This window comes from Engraulis encrasicolus, unplaced genomic scaffold, assembly GCF_034702125.1.
Source record: "Engraulis encrasicolus isolate BLACKSEA-1 unplaced genomic scaffold, IST_EnEncr_1.0 scaffold_85_np1212, whole genome shotgun sequence".
Taxonomy (NCBI): Eukaryota; Metazoa; Chordata; class Actinopteri; order Clupeiformes; family Engraulidae; genus Engraulis; species Engraulis encrasicolus.
The window spans coordinates 185364-199703 of NW_026946203.1; the positions used below are offsets into that span (position 1 = coordinate 185364).

Consider the following 14340-nt stretch of genomic DNA (forward strand, 5'->3'; position numbering starts at 1 on the left):
AGCCAAACCAAAATGTTAACATTAGTCGAGTGGTACACTACAATAAAGAGAGGGGGGGTTGGGTAGCACTTGTAAGACGTGAACTACTTTAACCCTTGGCCTTTGTGGGTAAATTCATACATAGTAGCCTCGGCTGTATGAAAGTGTGAATCCGTGTTTTCAGGTCGGAAGTGTAATATGCCTCCCTAATGTCTTGAAAAAAACTTTCCCCGTGACCACCTCAGCATCCCTGGCTTAGTCAATTTTTTTTCCTCATTGACATTAAACGGTCTTAAAACAGTCAAGGCTTGTAGTTTCGGGGGTGTGGATTTAGGGGGTGCATTCAGAGTTTTTGGTCCTGGGCCCAGCCAAAGCTGTGGCCCTGTGCTCCTAGTGAAAAAGTTAACCATAGAGCCCTGCCCTTAGCGTTATGATGCTAGAGTCTGTATACAACCTTGACTAGATATGACCGGTCTTCTGCAGTTGATGGAACGGACACACACACACACACACACACACACACACACACACACACACACACACACACACACACACATACGCACGCATGCAAACAGGACTATTTGCCCACTGGACAGTAAATATTTGGCATATGGTTGGTTGGTACAAATTCAAATTAAATGTATTTTTATGTGAAAAAAAATATGAAATTAAATGACATGTTACATACACATCACAAGCAGTAGTTTGGTTTAGACTGATTTCTCAGCAACTGTTTTAGAAATTGTCATCTTTTTACTCTTATTACTATTATACTAATGAATTTATGATCGAAATTGTGATTGCAAATAGAAAATCCCTTTGTGACTTGTTAAGGACTTGAAAAAAAATGAGACTTGGACTTGGACTTGACTTGGCTGGGGTACGACTTGGACTTGACTTGGTCAGATGTGTCTTGACTTGTGACTTGACTCGGACTTGAGTGGAAAGACTCGAGACTTACTTGTGACTTGCACATTAGTGACTTGGTCACACCTCTGGCAAATAGTGTATCAAAGTTAAATAGTAGAACCATGGTTAATTTTTGTAAGGGATATTACTATGACAGCTACTGTATTCCTGTGGATAAACCACAATTGAACTGTGCTTGGTTGATCTGCTGGATAATCTTGTGAAAATCCTGCTGTATTATCTCATGTGACCCGTTCTTTGGCATGTTCATGGTAAACAAGCATGAGTGTGGGTTTTGAACTGTACATATTTTTTTAATGTTTAACACATTGTTTAAAACTGCCCTATTTTTTTGTTGCTTTTCAAGCAGTGGTGCTGGTGGCGCAGGATGTCCTGGAGGAGGACGACCTCGACTACCTGAAAGGAGCTGATGCCAGTCTTGTGTGTGATGGGGAAAGAAGTGCACATTTGTTGTGCTCTGTCTGAGATGGAGAAGTGTGCGCCTTACTGGCGTACTTCAATGATGCCAGCAAGCCCAGCCAGCGAGTGACCGATAGTGGCCGGTTCTCCCTTCGTGAACCCCCACACCCCCCCCCCCCCTTCTGCGGACGACAAAGCTTGAAATATGATTAAATGTAAATGTAAAATAAGCAATTAAAGAAAGAACATTCAACAAAATAATTGTCTGTTATAATATGATTTTAGCTGGGATTTAGCAGTAATTTAAAGTTGGCCTAATTGTTGTTTTGCAGTAGATTTGTGTCTATTATATTATGTTGAAAGAAGTATACTGCCTTACAAAGGCAAAGTGCAGTAACCAATTACCGTAGGCCTATTTTGTCAAAATTGTGTTCATTCTGAAAATGATATTCATAACACCTCCTTTATCTTGTGACTAAGAGTTATGGTCAAAATGTGCCCTGTTTTACAAATATTGCTATGTCAAATTTGCAGTAACTACAATATCCAACCTACCAAGTCTTTGAAGGCATTTTTTCCCCTCAGTTTCATTGTTGGCACTGCTATTTACCTTTTGTAGGGCAGTTTAACCTAACGTCAGCCTAAGTAATTTCGGCAACTTTGGCAAAATCACAGATATGGCAACATGCCCGTCACATGTTAGCCTGGGAAATCCTCAGCTTCCACAATCGTTTCGATCTGAAAGACAATCTCACTCGTGATTAGTATGGTAACTAGGCAAGACTAAATTGTAATAAGTAATAGAATAGAATAGAAAGCCTTTATTGTCATTATACAAAGTATTCTGAGATTTGAGCTTCCCTGCAAGGTGCACATTCGTTTATAGATGAACATTGTCCAGGAAGTGTGAGTTCATTGTTGTAACAGCTTTGGGGAATAAGCTAAAAACACCTAGCGTGATAAAGGCATGTACATAAATGCCTGTGAAATCAATGTATTGCCTGGTCGTGGGAGGTATGGGTCGTCCCATGCCTCACATATCCGGAGATATACAACAACAAGAATGGAACACATCCATGAGAGTATCTGCATCAAATACGTGAGGCACGTGCCATATCAGGTGAGAAAACGGCATCCGGATTTGTCTCATGTCGAAACTGTCCCATTCCGAGATTCGGATATGCTCTGTATATGAAAATTGGCACCAGCGTATCCGGACCGTATCTATCAATATATCTCCGTATATTGTAAATATCCAGAAATATCTTCATACAAACATCCCCGGAAACAGAGCCTTTTTGCCCAGTGTGCGCACACACACACACACACACACACACACACACACACACACACACACACACACACACACACACACACACACACACACACACACAATCATAACAATAGTGGCAACTGACTTACTTTACACATGCATGCGCACGCACACACACAGTTTTATGTCTTATGATGGACTTACTTTGCTGATCTTGAGGCCTTGACCACAGGCATCAGCCTCAGCAGACATTCCTCTGATTTCTCATATTCACGCAGGTTAAACTCATCCAGCTGCTGATCTGAGGTCAGCAGCACAAACACCACAGCTGACCACTGTGCAGAGGAGAGTTTGGCTTCCTTTAGACCTCCTGATGTCTTCAGGTAGCTTTGGATTTCCTCCACTAGGGACTGGTCATTCAGCTCATTGAGACAGTGGAACAGATTCATGCATTTCTCTGATGAGGGATTCTTCCTGATCTTCTGCTTGATATACTGGACAGTTTCATCTGTGTTCTGTGATTGGATGGTTGCCTGTGGCAGCAGAGCTTTCAAGAGCTTTTCATTGGATGCCAGTGAGAGGCCCAGGAGGAAGCGGAGGAAAAGGTCCAGATGTCCGTTTTTGCTCTGCAAGGCCAGATCTACTGCACTTTTGTGCAGCTCATAGACAGACACAGGAACAGATGGGGACCTGAAAACCTGACCAATCATGGATTGCAATGTTACTTTTTTTAGAACATTTTCCTTCTGTATGACGAGAGTGAGGTGTACGTACAATGCAGCCAGATACTCCTGAATGCTGAGATGCACAAAGCAGAACACCTTCCCCTGGTACAGCCCAGTCTCCTCTTTGAAGATCTGGGTACACACTCCCGAGTACACTGATGCCTCTGTGAAGTCAATGCCGCACTCTCTCAGGTCCTGCTCATAGAAAATCAGATTGCCCTTCTGCAGCTGCTGAAAAGCAAGTTTCCCCAGTTTGAAAATCATCCCTTCATCCGTCTCTTTTCTTTCGGTGTACTTCTGTTTGATCTGTGACTGAATCATCAGGAAGCGTGTGTACATTTGAGTCAGAGTCTTGGGGATCTCTCCTGTGTTTCTTTCTCCCAACATTATCTCTAGCACAGTGGCTGCAATCCAGCAGAAGACAGGAATGTGGCACATGATGAAGAGGCTCCTGGATGACTTCAGGTGGTCGATGGTTCTGCTAGCCAGGGCCTCATCACTGACTCTCTTCCTGAAGTACTCCTCCTTCTGGGGGTCATTGAACCCCCGTACCTCTGTCACCTGATCCACACACTCAGGAGGGATCTGATTGGCTGCTGCTGGTCTGGAGGTGATCCACAGGAGAGCAGAGGGTAGCAGATTTCCCTTGATGAGGTTTGTTAGCAAAGCAGAGACTGTAGTTGCTTCTGTTACATTCCAACACATTGGGTTGGATTTGAAATTCAGAGGAATTTGACATTCATCAAGACCATCGAAGATGAACAGCACTTTGCATTTGTCATCAGTGAAAATGCTGAAATCATGGATGTCACCAAAGAATCGTTTAATCAGACCCACCAAACTGAGATGTTCCTTCTTCAAAACGTTCAGCTCACGGAAAGGAAGAGGAAATATGTAGTGGACATCCTGATTGACTTTTTCTTCAGCCCAGTCCAGAATGAACTTCTGCACAGAGACAGTTTTCCCAATGCCAGCCACTCCCTTTGTCAGCACAGTTCTAATGTCCTTTTCTTGTCCAGGTAAAGGTTTAAAGATGTCGTTGCATTTGATTGGTTTGTCATATGCATCTGATCTCTTGGATGCTGCCTCAATCTGTCTGACCTCATGTTCATAATTGACCTCTCCACTGCCCCCCTCTGTGATGTAGACCTCTGTGTAGATCTCATTGAGGAGTGTGGGGTTTCCCTGCTTGGAGATTCCCTCAGTCAAACACTGAAACTTCTCCTTCAGAAGGGCTTTGTGATCCTGAAGTATGTCACAAACCCTTTTAAATCTGTAAATCAAAGAAATATGATAAACTGTAAAAATAAACGCAAGGATTTCACAGTAATTTACTGTGAATTCTCACAGCTAATTACTGCGATGTTCTGGTACATTATGCTACTGTAATGATCACATGACACACAGCAAATTACTGTGAAATCATTGTATTATTTGCTGTTTGTCACCTAACCTTCATATCACAGTATTCTACTGTGATCTTCAAAGAATACCAGCATGCCAAAGTGTTGAACTGGACAGCATCACAGCAAACTACTGTGTGGGTGGAATAACTACCTAACTAATGAATTATTAGTGAATCTGGGCAGAACTTAAACTATACACAATTTAGACTCTTCAGTACGATACCACATTTCATTGACATTTTCGGCAAACTATTTAGTTAATAATGTCTTCTCTACTACATTTGCTTAGTGGTCCACTTCTTTTCTCTCATTTCCTGTCGTGATACTGAAGAATGAGCTTACATACTAGCTCTGGCAAAAATTGATAGACCACTTTGAAATTTTAATTTTTTTTCTCTGGATAGGTATGTGTTTGAGGAATATTATATTTGGAGATATGCGTGGCCATCTTCATGACGGGGGGGATATGGTATTTTTCTTGTGTACCACTTTATATAGTAAAACCCCAACTATAAACACAGAATATAACCATGAATAATAATTTGATGCAAACTTAAGATATTCCTTCGAGATAAATAGCTGTCCATGAGTGCATTGCATGATGGCACACGATCTGAAGACAGCCGGTATGTCCTAAGCCCCTCACCCTCAGTTGTACATATTGACAACATTTTTGTGTCAAATGCTCCTTCCTTACATAAAATAATTGTCATCAGGTGAATTGGTGACCCCTTCAGATATAATGCCACAATTCATTTCAATGACCAAGGTTCAATTACACAAAATGAGTGAGTAGGTGATAAAATAGGAGATGACCCAGCATGGGAAGACATGTAGTAAGCAAGAAGTTGATGACTAAATAGTTTGCTGTAAATATCCATGAAGTGTCTGAAGGCTCAGGATGTGCTGTGGGGCAGCTGTGGCCTAATGGTTAGCGAGGTGGACTCCAGATCAGATCAGAGGGTTGCAGGTTCAAATCCCACCCTCACCCCTCGCTATACCTCCACCCATGGATGAAGAGCCCTTGGGCAAGGTACCTGACCCAATATTGCTCCAGGGACTGTAACCATTATCCTGCAACATAACTGTATGTTTCTTTGGGTAAAGCTGTCAGCTAAATGTAGTATCATTATGACGTACATGACCATGTGAGACCTTATAAATGTGTGTATACTATGCACCACATGTTACTGGCTAATAATTGCTTTCATTTCACAGTGACATACTGTGATCCTGTCACTAGTGTGTTATTGTGAGTGTGAATGGGTGAATATGAGGCATATAATGTAAAGTGCTTTGAGTGCTCGAAGGAGTGTGTAGCCCTGTGAGAATTTAATATCCTTTAATAATAAATAGTTGGTATAATAAATACTTTGTATAAATACTGTTCATAATTAGAATAAATAAGTTCTAGTTTAAAAGGTTAAAATGTTAGAGCTTTCATTACATTGAGTGTGTGGTGACGTCATGTTTAAAACGAGGATGTAATGTAATATGCATTGAGAGTTTCTGGAATGTATATTTTTGTTTGCTTAACTATTATTTTCTGAAGGATGCAAATGTCTGAAAGATGTTTAAATTAATGTCAGAGAAGTTTATAAAGATAATATTTCGTTATGTCTTAATTTCTGTAACCAATCAGAAGCTAGAGAGTTGAGAGGTCGCAGGAAGTTGAGACTTGGAGAAGAAGGAGAGAACGGAGAAACTGATGTGTGCGTTTGAAGCTGAATTCCGTGAAGATAATTTAAAATGGAAATGTGTAATCCATATATTTCTGACCAGTAGACATAGTAGTAACGCAAGTGAACAACGAGTGAGCTGATTTCGTTGCTACAATGACTTTGGGACTGTTTAAGAAGACCTACTGCCACTCGCGGTAAAAGTTCAGGCAGTCGCCATTCATGTTAATGTAAGCTTTCATTGGGAGTTAGCTTTGTCGTGTGCTTTCGAAATCGGACATTGTTCGCCAGTCCGGAGAACAAGTTGTGTCGCGTTAGGAGCCAGAAGACATTGTCTAATCCAATGGAGAAGTTTACAGCTGTTGAGGACATCGTTTGGAGACAAAAGGTGTCGAGGTGCGGTGTAACACGCGGTGTGCATGCATGCAGCTTGTGGACGCTGCGTGTGCTTGCTGGAGCAAGGAACCTTTTCTCTCATACACCATCACGTCTCGTTTGCCGTCTACTCTGAATAATTCTACGCACTCAAGCATCTCTACTTCTAAGCCCTGAGTTTGGGGTATTTTAATAGTTTGCCGGCTTAAGTTTCCTTTTATTTTTACAAGAGTACTACTGAGTATTTTCAAGTGTATTACTGTGAAGGTACTTGAATGTGATATTGATATTCATGGTTTGAGTAACTCAAATGTATATTGGTTTAAATAGGAACTAAGGAATATATCTAAGGTGTATTTAAAGCTATACCCAAGGGGTGTAGGATATTTTTGGTTTATAACTAAGAGAGAGTGAACTATTTACAATTCATCTAAACTTAATTGATTCATGTATGTGTGTGTTTTATGTGTGAATTTAAAGTAAAGTAACATTTATTTTAAAACTGACTGAAGGGGCGCTACAAGTGGAAAGACGCTATATAGATGTAGTCCATTTACTGTGAAATCCAAAGGGACTTACAGTCATATCACTGTTAACTACTGTGCTGTTAAACAATGTGTTTCCTGGCTCCAGGCCATGATTGATTATTATATATATCACTAATTGTCTGGTATAATTACAGGTAGAATAACTGACTATCAGCTATCAGTAAACCTCCTCTACTGGTTGTAATGGTTTTACCTTTTTTAAGGTGCTTGAAGAAGGTCTACGATAGGAAATATTGCAAGTTATACTTCCAATAAATTAAGTTGCAAGCAGCGACCCCTTCCCACTGTTCGAATCACGGGGGGGAACCAGGTAGGTCAGATAGCTGTGTCAAGCAGGCTGTCTAGCGAGTTAAATGGATAGCAGCAGAAAGAGGTAGGAAAATGGGATTGTTTACCTTATGTCCGCAGTGACAAATAGGATTAATTATTATTTTGACTGTGTTTGAGGCCATGTCATGTAGCAGCTAGCAGTATTTTCCATGACTACTAGCATCACGGGGATCTGATAGCACTTTTCAATCTCAAGAAAAGCTACACATTACAAACTAGCTCTATATACAGGTCCTTCTCAAATAATTAGCATATTGTGTTAAAGTTCATTTTTTCCCCATAATGTAATGATAAAAAAATAAACTTTCATATGTTTTACATTCATTGCACACCAACTGAAATATTTCAGGTCTTGTTTTGTTTTAATATTGATGATTTTGGCATACAACTCATGAAAACCCAAAATTCCCATCTCAATAAATTAGCATATCATGAAAAGGTTGTCTAAACAAGCCATTAACCTAATAATCTGAATTAACCAATTAACTCTAAACACTGGTAAAAGCTTCCTGAGGCTTTAAAAAGTCTCAGCCTTGTTCATTACTCAAAACCGCAGTCATGGGTTAGACCAGTGTTTCTCAAAGTGGGGCGGAAGCCCCCCTGGGGGGGCACGGAGGCATCGCAGGGGGGGTGTGTGACATCTGATTTTGGGTTTTACCCCCAAGGAAATTATTTCCTGTCTCTCCAATAAGCAATACATTTTAAGCCCTCGCCAACATATTATAAATTGTCATAACTTTGAATAGCATAGGAAATGAACACACATCCCTCTTTTTTTAAATCTCACCAGTCACCTTTCCTTTGATTCTGCGCAGCGCAGCGATCGTAAAATCAGTCTGCGCGAGTACTGCTGTTGCTACGGGGGGCTCGGAAGCATCCGAAGACCATCCGAAGGGGGGAATGATGGGAAAAAGTTTGAGAACCACTGGATTAGACTGCTGACCTGACTGTGTGTAACATTGAAGTCAATGGCAGTGGCATTTCATGAGGGTTATGAAAGCCCAGATATCATTGATGCTTAGCTGTCAGCTGTTTTTTTGTTCTTTGATCTGGTGACCCACACTTCCCTCTTCATTATACTCCATAGATTTCCATACCAAGTTTTTCTATTTTTAAGAAAAAACAATTCTAATTTGCCAGACATGAAACCCCATTGAAAGTCAATGGAATGTTCTGTCTGGCAAGTTAGAATTGATTTTTTTTTAAATCTGCACAAAACCCATTAAAATAAATAAAATATGTCTGCACTCTTATTTAGCTGTATAAAGTTGAGTAGGCCTACTAATAATTGCTGACAGAACTGCTGTCTCATTTATGGTAGCTTAGCTCAAGGTAGGCCTAGAACTAAAACAATTTTCCACCACGTCTTCAGGAGCGTCTCACTTTGAAAATCTACTTCAAAAGGGAATTGCATATCATATTCGGACATTTGGGTCAATCTACGGCATGAGCTAAATTTATTGTTTAGTGGAAAGAAATCAAAGTCACTAGGCTACATATCCAGTCTCAACATTCACACAACAAACGCAATCTGAAAACTGACAAGTTCTCCGAGGCGCAGAAAGCTCGTTTGGGTAGCGACGGTCAATGAAACGTCCACGCGCTTCGCAAAATGTGAAGCCTCATCTGACATTGTCACGTGGTATTTGTTGACGTCAAACGCCTCGAAGCGAGGCTTCAGATTTTACGCACATTTTTGTTCGAAGCACGCTTCGAAGCCTCGCTTCAAATTTCCCATCACTAGTTAGCTGGCTGGCAGACCGACTGACTGTTGGTTGGTTGGCTGGCTGTTTTTGTAGCTGGCTGTTTGGCTGGTTAGCTGACCAACTGACTTTTTTTGTCTGGCTCACTGGTTTGTTAGCTGGCTGTTAGGCTGGTTAGGTGTTTGGCTTTTTTTGTCTGGCTCACTGGTTTGTTAGCTGGCTGTTAGGCTGGTTAGCCGGCCAACTGACTTTTTTGGCTGGCTCACTGGCTTGTTAGCTGGCTGTTAGGCTGGCTAGGTGTTTGGCTTTTTTGGCTGGCTCACTGGCTTGTTAGCTGGCTGTTAGGCTGGCTAGGTGTTTGGTTGTTTTTTGGCTGGCTCACTGGCTTGTTAGCTGGCTGTTAGGCTGTCTAGGTGTTTGGCGTTTTTGGCTGGCTCACTGGCTTGTTAGCTGGCTGTTAGGCTGGCTAGGTGTTTGGCTTTTTTGGCTGGCTCACTGGCTTGTTAGCTGGCTGTTAGGCTGGCTAGGTGTTTGGCTTTTTTTGGCTGGCTCACTGACCTGTTAGCTGGCTGTTAGGCTGTCTAGGTGTTTGGCTTTTTTTGGCTGGCTCACTGGCTTGTTAGCTGGCTGTTAGGCTGGTTAGGTGTTTGGCTTTTCTGGCTTGTTAGCTGGCTGTTAGGCTGTCTAGGTGTTTGGCTTTTTTTGGCTGGCTCACTGGTTTGTTAGCTGGCTGTTAGGCTGTCTAGGTGTTTGGCTTTTTTTGGCTGGCTCACTGGCTTGTTAGCTGGCTGTTAGGCTGGTTAGGTGTTTGGTTGCTGGTGGGTGTTGTGATTGCTTATAACTTCTGCTGGCCTGTGCCGTGTTGTTTACTTGAGGTGATTTTAATCTGATGGAGTTTAATTTAATACATGGAGTGGAGTTTAATTTTTATAAGTCTATGAAGAATGCTGATGCTTTTGAATCAAATGCATTTTGTCACTTTGTTCTCAGTGACCGAAAATCTGACATTTGAACAATTTTTATGATATTTTATTTTTTAAAGCCCACCTGCTTTGGGTTGAGTGTGGTTAATATGTACCTTTGTGAATAAAATGATTTCAAAAAGACATTAAAAAACATCTCTCTGTATTCCTCTCTCACTCAAAAATAAGAATATTTTTTTGTTCTAACCGGTTCGGGAATGTCAATTTATTGGTGGAACTCATAGCCGGAAACGTTATGATTCGGTTTCTGTTCGGAACGGAACGTTTGGAAAAAAAATTACGGTTCAAAGCCCTGATGAGAACCAAATCTAAGGAATAATCTGACAACCATTTTGACCAACAAACACATCTTGTTTTTGGAATACAGCATTGGGGAAACATCTTCTTTTCCAGATGTACATGCTCCCTATAACTAGTAAACTGCTGATTATAACTGCTGATAACTTACTTCTGATCAGATGAGTGTCCTTTTCCAAACGTTGCTGGTATGCCCATGGACCTGTCACTCTTCATGGACACACAGCTGGGGACAGGGGAGTCTGGCCTCTTCACATCTGGTGGACTGGAAGAATATACACATATATAAATTAGATCATAAGAATTATGTGAACAGCGTACACTAACATGAAATAAAGCCTGCGAATGGACACAAGCCCTTATTCAACCCCTTTACACACGCACACACTCTCTCTCTCTCTCTCTCTCCCCACACACACACACACACGTTATATACTTTATTTGATTCCACATTACAAATGAATATCAATCAGAACCAAATCTAAGGAATAGTACTATTTTTTACCAACAAACACATCTTGTTTTTGGAATACAGCATTGGTTAAACATCTTCTTTTGCAGATGAGCATGCTCCCTATAACTAGTAAACTGCTGATTATAACTGCTACTTACTTCTGATCAGATGAGTGTTCTTTTCCAAAGTGCATTGGTGTACCCATGGACTGGTCACTCTTCATGGACACGCAGCTGGGGACAGGGGAGTCTGGTCTCTTCACATCAAGTGGACTGGAAGAATATGCATATATGAATTAGATCATAAGAATTATGTGCACAGCGTACACTAACATAAAATAATGCCTACGAATGAACACAACCCCTTTACACACACACACACACAAACACACACACACACACACACACACACACACACACACACACACACACACACACACACACACACACACACACACACACACACACACACACACACACACACACACACACCTTTTCACACACACACACACACACACACACCTTTTCACAGCATCATCCTTCCCCAGAGCTGGGTGTGTGTGTTGTTCACCAGAGAGACTCATGTTGTGTGTGTTTAACAGCAGCCTGTTATACAGATGGTCCCCATACAATGCACACCCTTTGACGCGGCAATGCCATGTCATCAATCGCGTCACCTACCGGGCCTAGCTGCAGTGTACCCAGACAACCGCCAGGTGGTACTTGGGAGCGATCGCTATACGCTTTACCACATGGTAGCGCATGTTCATGTTTGTAAAAACCTTTGTAAAAATGACTTCAAAAAGACATGTTAAAAAAAAAATCTCTCTCTGTATTCCTCTCTCACACAAAAATACACATTTTCTATCTCTCTCTCCTCTCTCTCTCTCTCTCTCTCTCTCTCTCTCTCTCTCTCTCTCTCTCTCTCTCTCTGTGACTGCCCTTGTGAATGGATGTAATAATTGGGAGCAAACTCTATGTCTTCTGATATTTGTGTAGAAGAATGTAATGAATGCATGTAGCAGAGCGATCCTTTTTTTTTGGCGAATCAATGTATTACGATTTTTTTTTTACACCACGGCTCCGCGACCCACCCATGTCCCACCAGTTGAGAAACACTGCTCTAAAATACCAAATAATAGCCGCGTTGCAATTAATCGCCGAGATCCATTTAATTGCCGGGTCATTAAATTTAATTGCCGGGTCAACTTCATGTCATTAAATATGCAGAGGAGAAGCGGCCGCCAGGCGTTCTAGTGTGGACCCCAAAAAGGTGAGAGAATGGAAAAAGCAAAAAGCTAAGCTGAAGCGGATGGCAGAAGAGGATGGGAGGAAGGCTAGGCTACCGGGAGGGGGGAGCAAGAAGGCAAGTGAGGAGATGGAGGGTATGGTCAAGGAATGGGTGTTGACGAAGAGGGCTCGCCACGAGAGAGTGTCTAGAAGACTTATCCCGGAAAAAGCCAAGGAAATCTACTTCACAGTCGGGATGGCCGTGACGAAATCTTCACAGCTAGTGTGGGATGGCTGAATCGTTTCCTTCGTCGAAACCACTTCTCTTCGCGGAGGAGAACAACTGTGGCACAAAAAGACCCAGACCAGCTCGTGGAAAAACTCGTCAGGTTTGTGGCATTTTCATGAATGAAACCGTTGTCTGGTTCGACATGGTGGGCACCACTACAGTGGACAGACGAGGAGCTCGCAGCATCCCCCTCAGAACGACTGGGCATGAGAAGAGCCACTTGACTGTGGTGCTGGCGGCCAAGGCAGACGGCACAAAGCTGAAACCATTTGTTGTTTTCAAGGGGGGAGTGAGAGACGTAAAGACGATGCAAAACCTCGCCGGCGTCATCATCACCTCATCAAAGAATGGTTGGATGAATGACGACCTCACTGCGGAATGGCTAAGAAGAGTTGTGGGGAAGTTTTACTTCTCCCGCCGCCTGCTGGTGTGGGACTCGTACAGGTGCCACATCAGCAAAGCCACAAAAGAAGAGCTCAAGAGGGGCTACAATACCTAGCCTCGCAAGCCATCCTATGTACTTCCGCCAAAGGATTGGCTCCACTATGGTTGTCTGGCCTTGCTTTTCTGTGGAGTGTCTGGAGCGGTAGGATTTTGATCGCGACGCCGCCCCAGAAAACAGCCAATAAGCGAATAAGTGTCCCACGTGGGGGCGAAAGGGGGAGGACGCTCGTCACAATGACGTACACATCTGCGACAGAGCCATTGGTCTGCGCTATGTTGTTGCTGAGTAACTGTCGACGATTGGGTGAGAGGTGTCCAATCATTTCAAACCATAACTGAGTGCAAACTTCCTGCTTCCTGCAATCGCTTCAGAGCAAACAAATGCCAGACCATAAATACGAATTGAAATGGTAGTATTATGGGATGGTCAGGACCAGGCTATACAATACCACCACGGCAGTGATTCCAGGAGGGTGTACCAAGTACATCCAGGCACCTGACGTCGAATGGAACTAGCCCTTCAAGGGCAGTTTGCGAAACTCACAGACAGATGGATGGCCAGTGACGAGGACAAAACCTATACCGCAGCAGGGAACATGCGAGCCCCATCTCGCCGTCTGCTCGTTGCCTGGGTACTCAAAGCCTGGGAGGAGTTGGACACGGATATGATCCAAAAGTCGTTCAAGGTGTGTGTGTGTGAGAGAGAGAGAGAGAGAGAGAGAGAGAGAGAGAGAGAGAGAGAGAGAGAGAGAGAGAGAGAGAGAGAGAGAGAGAGAAGAGACGGAGAGAGAGTGTGTGTGTGAAATATGTCTACGCTAATAATTCATACTTTTTCTAAGATGTGTGGCCTGACAGTGGTACCAGATGGCAGTGAGGACCATTTGATCCACTGTTTCAAGGAGGGGGAGCCATGTGCAGCAGGAAGAGAGATGTTGGCACAGGTCAGGCAAGGAGTGCGCATGGATGATAGAGAAGGAGATGAGCAGGAGGAAGATGAGGGTGAAGCATTCGACAATGAACTAGTGGTTGAGGATGATGATGATGAGGAGGAGGAAGACGAGGAGGAGGATGACTAGTGAGGAATATGGACTTGAGATGTTCGATGTTCTTGTTTGGACGATAGGCCTAGGCTGTGCGAGATTTGCATAAATTTTAATATACAACCTTACTCTAAAACAATTGAAGCTAGGCCTATGCTACTGTTTCCTGTGAAAAAGTTAAACTTCAAATTATTCTTATATTTAAATGACTTTGGATTGCACCTTTTCCTTACCTAAAGTGAATACGCAAATTCAAA

The 14340-nt window shown here is 42.5% G+C and overlaps 1 protein-coding gene across 1 annotated transcript in view; it reads right to left on the reverse strand.

Moving 5' to 3' along the window:
- LOC134444926 (NACHT, LRR and PYD domains-containing protein 3-like) overlaps positions 1-11850 on the reverse strand; it is a 46769-nt gene extending 34919 nt beyond the window's left edge. Inside the window, exons 1-3 of the mRNA XM_063194101.1 lie at positions 11782-11850; positions 10779-10837; positions 2786-4579 (exon numbers count right to left, since the gene is read on the reverse strand). Coding sequence (XP_063050171.1) covers positions 2786-4579; positions 10779-10837; positions 11782-11850 — 1922 coding nt within the window. The remainder of the gene's footprint in view (positions 1-2785; positions 4580-10778; positions 10838-11781) is intronic.
- Positions 11851-14340: the final 2490 nt, after the last annotated feature.